This window comes from Ammodytes marinus (assembly GCF_949987685.1).
Source record: "Ammodytes marinus genome assembly, chromosome: 4".
Taxonomy (NCBI): domain Eukaryota; kingdom Metazoa; phylum Chordata; class Actinopteri; order Uranoscopiformes; family Ammodytidae; genus Ammodytes; species Ammodytes marinus.
The window spans coordinates 4,488,541-4,498,540 of record NC_137233.1 but is presented as its reverse complement, the minus strand read 5'-3'; the positions used below and the strand labels follow the sequence as shown (position 1 = coordinate 4,498,540).

Below are 10,000 nucleotides of genomic sequence, written 5' to 3'. Positions count from 1 at the left end.
TCACGGTTTGATTCTGGGGACCATTGTTACATTCCCTCTCCCTTCTCACTGTATTATCTGCCTGGTAACAACGGCATCGAGTTTTATATTCGTCTTTATTTCCACTTTTTTATGCTTTTATTAGACAGTGTGTAGAGACAGAGATGAAATGGGTCAGAGAGGGGGAATGACATGCAGAGAACGACCACGGACCGGATTCTAACCCGGGTCTGCTGTGAAGAGGACTGAGACTCTATTTATCTACATACACCACATCCCCTTATATGGCCCTGTGAGACATACAGTTGTCGATCGGTGAAAGTACAGTTGTGGAAGGCAATGCTTTAAAGAAGGTAAATGTTATGGTGAGGTATAGCAGGCAGGCAAGTAGGACCCAAACGCAGACGTTAACAAGAAAAAGGTAATTTATTGCTCCACAAAAAATACAAAAAACTCAGGACGGCCAAAAGGCAAAAGGCAAAAAGGCAAAAGACAGGTAACATGGGTAACATGGGCAACATGGGTAACATGGGTAACATGGGTAACATGGGTAACACAGAAGACGAGACTCACCAACACGCAACAGGACAAACCATAATGCACAGACAAGGAACAAAGGAACACAAGGGGTTGCGTTCCGAATCGCATACTTTCTACTATATAGTATGGTAGAAAAAAGATTTAGGATGGTTAGAAGTACCCGGATGTCCTACTTCATGCGGCCAAGATTGTTAGTGTTGAAAAGTGCATCCTATTTGGGCGATTCTGACCCACATTCCAGTGCGCACGTGAAGTGACGTAACATCGACGAGGCCTCCATATGAAAACAAACGGGGATGCGACGGATATAAAAGCAAGAGGCAAGATCAAGGCGCAATGTTATGATGAAATAAAAGAGAAAAGTATGTCCCAATAGTATGCCTACTGCATCCTAACTAGATTCTTTTTATCGTCAGATGTAGTATGTAGAATAGAAAAAAGAAAGAGTATGAGATTCGGAACGCAACCAAGGAGTATATATGCAAGACACAACGAGACACAGGTGTAACACATTAGGGAAGGGAGCAGCAATCACACAGGAGGGAAACTTGACAGGACATGGGGAGGAACAAGACAGACGTACCAAAATAAAACAGGAAACCACTGAAACAAGACAGGACAAAGACAAACCATGACAGTGAAGCTCCTAAGAAGCTACAATATGCTACACTGTCCCTGTGACCTGACTATATACTGTATGTAAGGTCCCGGTTGCATTTGTCCAAAAGTGATTTTGACAACAAGCATTCTCTAGTATTGCTGAGTCCACCCTGTCATTGTTACTAATGGCCCGTCATGGATAACTGATCATATGGAACCGAGACAGTAAGAGGGAGGAAAGAAGCACTAACCCAAATCTGCCACCGTCGCGTCCCACATGAGGGATAGAAATAGCCCAGTTCTAGGTCGCACTTTAATAGCTGCAGAACTAACTTGATGGCACTTCGGTGTGTGTGTGTGTGTGTGTGTGTGTGTGTGTGTGTGTGTGTGTGTGTGTGTGTGTGTGTGTGTGTGTGTGTCAGGCTTGATTCTTTCCATTAACTTGATTGAAAGTGTCAGTGATGAGACAGACAGAGAGCTGACATATACTGTAGTCTGGATTTTTATTCGTTTGCGTTTTGACAAAGGATTTACAATGCCTAGGATGAGGAAAGAGACCTCTATGCAAGACTTGTGTAGTAAGTAATTATTTAGTATGATTAAGTTTAGCCTTTAATGTGCTAATCTTGATGTATTAAGGCATGTCTTTGTTCAGGAAACCATTAGTGAAACATCTTAGGAAAGTTCTTGAGGTACGATTTGAAAAAAAATAGTGTCACATAGTAAGTTTTCTGATGTTTTGTGTGCATGTGGTTTAGACTGAGAGTGAGGATGTGTTTGCTTGTGTGTGTGTGTGTGTGTGTGTGTGTGTGTAGGTGTGTGTGTGTGTGTGTGTGTGTGGGTTTTTTTTTTGTGCGTGTGTGTGTGTGTGTGTGTGTGTGTGTGTGTGTGTCCTCGCTACATAAAGGAAAACAACACTCTCATGTCCTGTCCTTAAAAACAAGGTCAAAAGCCTCTTGCTCTATAAAGCACTTCATTATAAGCTCGACCTCCATCAACACACACACACACACACACACACACACACACACACACACACACACAGACACACACACACACATACACACACACACACAGACACACACACACACACACACACACACACACACACACACACACACACACACACACACACACACACACACACACAGAGGTCCCGTAAAAAGCAGCGGGCACATCGATTCTTTGGTTTATTTCGCAACAAGATGTACAGTATGTCTGTGCACTGAGGGCTTTTTGTCCTTGTTAAAGTGATTTCTCATCGCGGTGTGTGGTCGCCCTTTCTCTGACTCTGAGCAGATAAAAGCAGGACAAACACATTAACTGCTTTACAACTGAACTGTTCTAAGGTGTGTGTGTGTGTGTGTGTGTATGTGTGTGTGTGTGTGTGTGTGTATGTGTGTGAGTGTGTGTGTGTGTGAGGCACTAGTAATTATCAGGTCATACAGGGTTTAGTGGCTGCCTGCTATGAACATAGTTTCCTTGAGACATGGCAATATGTGGGTTATTTTCGATGTTACGTTTTGTTTCTGTGGTTGTGTTGTTGAGATTTCAAAATAAGGTTATAGCTTTCGATTTAAGGGCAAAATGTAACTAATTTCACACTTAAATCTGTTTAATAATTGTAATTCTTTTTTAGTGTTGCAGCAGATTTAGCAGCTACAATATTTTTCAGCATATTCTGAGCTGTCCACCTCATATGGACACAACGGGGGCAAGTTGTGCCACAAGACATCTTTTTTTTTTCCGAAAGCTATATTTCTTAAACTGTTTATTTCAAATCCAAAGTTATTGTTGCCGGGGATGCACAACACCCTGAAATATACATACACATTTTAGTTGGAGACTTTACTGTCAAGGCCTCGCCTCTCTTTAAAGTCACTTTGAGTAAAAAGTGGCACAGCTCCCCCCACTCTCCCCTATATCATGAAACTTTGCCAGTTAATTACTAAGATTTAAAACGTTTAAAACATTTCCAAGGTGCTTTTCTACCTGAACCTTACACGACTGCTTTAATGCAGAAGTATTGAGACGTCAATTGGACCATAGTTTGGGGGCGCCCTTAGCTCAGTTGGTAGAGCGTCCCCCCCCATGGGCCTCGGCCAGCAACGGACCCGGGTTCGATTCCAGCCCGCGGTCGTTCTCTGCATGTCACTCCCCTCTCTGCCACATTTCAGCTATGTCTCTACACTGTCAATAAAGCATAAAAATGCCAAAAAATTATCTTAAAAAAAATTGAAAAAATGGACCATAGTTTACAAAAAAGTCAATCAAACTGCATTGGCATTTTTCTTAACACCATTTTCAATGTAAACTTCTTTGATGTATGAAAATCTTCTCTCAAATGTGCAAATTGACTGACTGTGTGTGTGTGTGTGTGTGTGTGTGTGTGTGTGTGTGTTCCCTCTACAGTTGACCCAGAAGGCAGGAAGCTGAAGGGAGCCATCCAGCGCAGCACGGAGACGGGTCTGGCCGTAGACATGCCGAGCAGGACGGTCAGACAGGCCAGTCACGAGTCTATAGAGGACAGCATGAACAGCTACGGATCAGAGGGGAAGTGAGTATACCTCCGTGTGTGTGTGTGTGTGTGTGTGTGTGAGATAGGGAGTGTGTGTGTGTGTGTGTGCGTGTGATAGGGTGTGTGTGTGTGTGTGTGTGTGTGTGTGATAGGGAGTGTGTGTGTGTGTGTGTGTGTGTGTGTGTGTGATAGGGAGTGTGTGTGTGTGTGTGTGTGTGTGTGATAGGGTGTGTGTGTGTGTGTGTGTGATAGGGAGTGTGTGTGTGTGTGTGTGTGTGATAGGGTGTGTGTGTGTGTGTGTGTGATAGGGAGTGTGTGTGTGTGTGTGTGTGTGTGTGTGTGTGTGTGATAGGGTGTGTGTGTGTGTGTGTGTGTGTGTGTGTGTGTGTGTGTGTGTGTGTGTCAACATATATATAAAATGAGAAGGCAGTATTTTGCCCCTCGACTTCCAGGGGGATTTTTTTCTAGATTTTCATGTGGCCTAGAATATTTCTGAGTTTGTTGGTGGTATCTATCTATCTATCTATCTATCTATCTATCTATCTATCTATCTATCTATCTATCTATCTATCTATCTATCTATCTATCTATCTACCTATCTATCTATCTATCTATCTATCTATCTATCTATCTATCTATCTATCTATCTATCTATCTATCTATCTATCTATCTATCTATCTATCTATCCATCTATCCATCTATCCATCTATCTGTCTATCTGTCTATCTGTCTGTATGTCTGTCTGTCTGTCTGTCTGTCTGTCTGTCTGTCTGTCTGTCTGTCTGTCTGTCTGTCTGTCTATCTATCTATCTATCTACATGCTGACTGTTTCTGACCGAACAGAGGAGCAGACAGCTGGGTGATGGCAAGAGAGAGAGAGAGAGAGAGAGAGAGAGAGAGAGAGAGAGAGAGAGAGAGAGAGAGAGTGAGTGTGACACTATTGAGTTGAAAAGCACCTTTGACATCAGCAATACTAGTGTAGTACTCCTGAACACACACACACACACACACACACACACACACACACACACACACACACACACACACACACACACACACACACACACATGCTGTTCCGTGCCAACCAGTTACATAACGGGACCAGGCAGGCAGACAGAGTGAAGGGGGTTAGAGGGTTTAGCCACCAACTGACGAGAGAGCTAGAGAGATGATTGCATCAGTCAGTGTGTTCGCACGAGTATTCATATTCATATCGGATCGGACGTTTGCAGTGTGTATATTTATGTTTAAAAGACTTCACAAAAAGAAAAAAAAAAGAAAACAAATTATCTGTATTGCTGAGATATGCCTGAAAAGGAGCAGGAAGAAGTATACACTTATTTAATCCTACCCCTTTTGCAGTGTATTACTTGCTATACGGTTTGATTTCTGGCCTCTTTTGCAATGATGTCGATTCAAACAAATGCAAAGCAAAAAGAATACAAACACAATATACAATGCAAATACATCAAATACACAACAACTGATAAAGACAAACCAAGTGAAACATTTAAACAGAGATGTTAATAATGGCTGCAATCAAAATTAAAATTAAATGGGTGAAAGTACAATATAGCCTCATTTAAAATAGTTACAGGTAGAGTTTGGCAGATTTAGGATTATATGTCTAAATTGGTTAAATGATATGAAGGTATTCACTATATTGTGTTGCTATAAATTGTTTAGCAATTGCACAGGGACATAACGAGTGTATCATACTGAGATGCAGACAGAGCACCAGACAGCCATAATCCGTTACCACACAGATCCATATTTGGTCTGACATATATTCAAACTTTACTGTGTTTACTCCAAAATTCTCCGAAAACATCCAAGTCTGCTCAGCTAAAAAACACAACACCAAAACACACACACGCACATGCACACACACACACACACACACACACACACACACACACACACACACACACACACACACACACACACACACACACACACACACACACACACACACACACACACACACACACACACACACACACACACACACACCAAAACACCAACCCAGTTTTTGTCTAGTCACTGTCTAAATTGCATTGCTGCCTCTAAGATATTATTTTTATACACGTCTTGTTTGCAACCACACCTATGCTTATAAAACATAATCCTTTCAATTACTTTTTGAGGGACTGGTGTTAGTTTACATATTTGAGTCACAATTTGTTCCAAAATGTTCCCAGACAATGCATTGAATCAGTTTTTTTCTACAGAACATCCTCTCTGATAGGGAGTGTGTATGTGTACGAGTGAGTGTGTGTGTGTGTGTGTGTGTGTGTGTGTGTGTGTGTGCGCATGTTTGTCGCATTCGTTTTCTTTTTGTGAGAAACGGGTATAAATAAGAAGTACAATGCAAAAGCTCTAAGTTATATATATTTTTATTTTTATTTTTTTATTTTTTTTACAACTGCTGTAAACATACCCAGATATGTAAAATCTAATGAATTGGGTGCACAAGAGATAACAAAACATCCTTTAACCCCTAATTAAATAATCTGATGGAGGAAATGCAAGACGAGGATATTCACATTAAAATGCTAATGATATGTGTCATTGTGAAGGTACATTTCCCTGCTATGTAAATTGTGCTCTAAACCCCAAACCGTTATTTCTCTACCAGCGTAAGCCGTTAATACATTCCTTGTAAGCCTGCACACGTTAAAATTGATTAATATATGGATGTATGGATGAAAACTAGGGATAAATAGTTTTTCTTAAGCTCTTTGAGGTATGGGAGGCATCACAACAAGTGGCTGTGTCAAAAGTTCTTCCTAGCTACATCGAAAAGTTATAATTATCTGGATAGCCTATACTTTTTTTATTGGTAAATCATTTTCTTATGTCTGTATTCTGTCAGAGAGTGTATCTCAATGGCTATCCCGTTCACGCATAGTGGTCACTACAGTGGACAGCTATTCAAATGCTGTTTTCTTGAATATGCGTGGGTGTAGATCGCCTAGTTGCATATCAGCCTCTACAGTAGACTCTTGTGTGTCATCCCATTCATTGCCAACCAGTGTGCTAACCAGAATAAGGATATCATAATTCATGCATGAACGGGCTAAACTGTTAAAGACCTACACTCGAGGCCAAAATTATTAGCCCCCCAGGAACTATGGAACATTTTCCTGAAATGCATCCCAATGTTTGCAGAATTGATACAACTTGGTATACTCAAACATTCACCAGCACTATTGAGTAGTTTTTGGTACATTTTGGAATATAATATCACTTTTTAGGCTTGCTTTATATCAAATATAGTGAAAAATGGGGTGGTAAAAAATATTAGCCCCCATGATGGGGTGGTCAATAATATGATGCCCCATGTGAATTTTTGCTTTCAAAACACACTTAATTAACCAATCAGCTTTCAAACTACACCTGTGCAGTCAATTGGCTTCCTAACAACACCTGAACATCAATCAGCATAAAAGGACTCCAAGGAACAAGGCAAGTGAACACATGATTGAGAGAGACTACCTTTCTCACCATGCCAAAGACGAAGGAAATCAGTCTTGAGCTCAGAAAGAAGATAGTGGAGGCTCATGATACGGGGGAAGGCTATACGGCCATTTCCAAGCGTTTCACAGTGTCTAGAACCGCTGTACGTTGCATCATTGCCAAGTACAAAGAGACAAATTCTGTAAGGAACAAACCTGGGCGTGGTCGTAAGCGCAAGATTTCAAAAACACTTGAGAGGAAAATAGTCAGAGATGTCAGCAAGAAGCCCCGGACATCTGCCAAGATGATTGTTGCTGACCTGGCCTCTTCTGGAATTGATGTTTCAAGGAACACAGTTGTGAGGGCTCTCCATCGTGGTGGGCTTCAGGGCCATCGTCCCAGAAAAACCCCTTTACTCAAAGAGCGGCACATCAAAGCCAGACTGAGGTTTTCCCGTGAACATTTGAAAGGTAAAGATGAGTTTTGGAACTCTGTGCTTTGGTCTGATGAGACTAAACTGGAGCTGTTTGGGCACATGGATGTTGCTTATGTTTGGCGGAGAAAGGGAGAGGCCTTCAACCCTAAGAACACAGTTCCCACAGTTAAACATGGTGGTGGCAGCATCATGTTGTGGGGCTGTTTTGCAGCCGCAGGCACAGGGAGCCTTGTTCGTGTGCATGGCACCATGAAAAAAGAAGATTATGTTGAAATTTTGAGGGACAACATGAAGAAATCTGCTCGTAGTCTATCCTTAGGTCGTCGATGGGTCTTCCAACAAGACAATGACCCTAAGCATACTTCGAAATTGGTCCAACAGTTCCTGAAGGATACCAAAACCAAGGTCCTGGAGTGGCCCGCACAGAGCCCAGACCTCAATCCTATTGAGAATCTGTGGCGAGTACTCAAAGTGAATGTCCATGCTCGGAAACCACGCAATTTGGACCAACTGGAACAATTTGCAATGGGAGAATGGGCCAACATCCCTCAGGAGACCTGTTCCAACCTAGTAAAGAACTACTCTAAGAGGTTGTTGTCAGTTGTGGTTCAGAAAGGGTACACTATTAACTATTAATGGCCAGGGGGCTAATAATTTTGGATGTTTAATTTTTGCCCTTCCTTGTTTAAATTCAGTTTATCAATAAAATATCCCAATCAAACTTAGTGAATATTTTGTCTTTGTTATTTTTGAAACAAATGCACTTTAAAGCTTGTTGTTATTGGTCATTTTCATGGAGAAATCAAGACTTTTGTCTTATTTTATAAGGGGGGCTAATAATTTTGGCCTCAACTGTACTTCACCGGTTGGAATATGAAGGTGTATTGAACTCTGAGATCCTATGTAGTATAAATGTGCAAAAAAAATTGAAATCGGATCATCCTAGCCTGAGAAAAGGCAGAAAGAGTGTTTTATGGTCTCACTGTCTAACCCTACGTTTTCCTTCTTGTGACATCACAGTAAGGGTTAGGATTAACAGGACAGCTGGGCCAAGGGAAGACTGAGGGAAGACTGAGGAAAGAAAAACCTCATTCATTATATTATAATAGTGATTTTATAATGATAGAACGCTGGTTCCGTATGGGTGAAGTATTCCTTTAAACTGTTCATATGCTCTAAGCTCCATAAGCATCGGGGGAACTACAGATGCATCATTAAAGGTGTAGTCAGTGATTCTGGAGAACGCTTGTTGTCAAAATATTTTTTTTGCCAAAATCGGTGAATATCTCCTCACGATCGTCTACCTGTCTGTAGTGTGTGCACTAAAAAAATCCAGTGTTAATACACAGCCTAGACTCTGTAAACTGAGCTACACATAACATTTCAATGATTTGAATCATCAGCAGCAACAGTGGCAAAGATCTTCCTGTCTGTCTGTTTGTGATAGGATGTGTGTGTGTGTGTGTGTGTGTGTGTGTGTGTGTGTGTGTGTGTGTGTGTGAGTGTGTGTGTCTGTGTGTGTGCCTGCCTGCATGTGTGTGTGTGTCTGTCTGTCTGTCTGTCTGTCTGTCTGTGTGTGTGTGTGAGTGAGTGAGTGAGTCTGTCTGTCTGTGTGTGTGTGTGTCTGTCTTGTGTGTGTGTGTGTGTGTGTGTTTGGCTGATTGCTCTGATTGAAAAGCCCTGCTGCATATGCTCCACCATGAAGAGGCACTTTGTTAGCTAACACCATCCAATCACACTTATGAGCTTATTGATTTATGGTTTGGCGATTCAGGACCCTGGCAGATATATGTGCGTGTGTGTGTGTGTGTGTGTGTGTGTGTGTGTGTGTGTGTGTGTGTGTGTGTGTGTGTGAGAGAGAGAGAGAGTGAGGGAGTGAGTCAGTGTGTGTGTGTGTGTGTGTGAGTGAGTGAGTGTGTGTGTGTATGTTTGATAGGGAGTGTGTGTGTGTGTGTGTGTGTGTGTGTGTGTGTGTGTGTGTGTGTGTGAGAGAGTGAGTCAGTCAGTCAGTGTGTTTGTGTGTGCATGAGAGAGAGAGAGAGAGGAAGGGAGGAAGTGTGTGTGTGAGAGAGTGAGTGTTTGTGATGGGTAGTGTGTACGTATGTGTGTGGGTGTTAGTGTTTTCGATTGGGAGTGTGTGTGTGTGTGTGTGTGTGTTTATGTGTGTGTGCTTCTCTCTCTATGTGTGTGTGTGTGTGTGTGTGTGTGTGTGTGTGTGTGTGTGTGGTGATGGAGCTGAATGATTGGATTGGTTTGCTGTGTTAGTGTAAGGGATATGGTCATCTATTCTGTTCAGTTCATGGAACCCCTTTGAATGAAAATTCCAAGTAAACGCTGTGTGTGTGTGTGTGTGTGTGTGTGTGTCTGTGTGTGTGTGTGTGTGTGTGACATACAATTTGAAGTCAATTCTGAAGTTTTTAAGATATATTTAAAATAACAGTCCAATGTCTGTGGTGTTTTGTGAAGC

At 41.8% G+C, this 10,000-nt stretch overlaps 1 protein-coding gene across 1 annotated transcript in view; it reads left to right on the top strand.

Annotated features, from left to right (window-relative positions):
• Positions 1 to 10,000, top strand: part of rims4 (regulating synaptic membrane exocytosis 4) — a gene marked incomplete at its 3' end in the record, with an annotated part of 57,464 nt that overhangs the window by 28,448 nt on the left and 19,016 nt on the right. Inside the window, exon 2 of the mRNA XM_080025875.1 lies at positions 3,532 to 3,676. Within this exon, the coding sequence (XP_079882001.1) occupies positions 3,532 to 3,676 (145 nt within the window). The remainder of the gene's footprint in view (positions 1 to 3,531; positions 3,677 to 10,000) is intronic.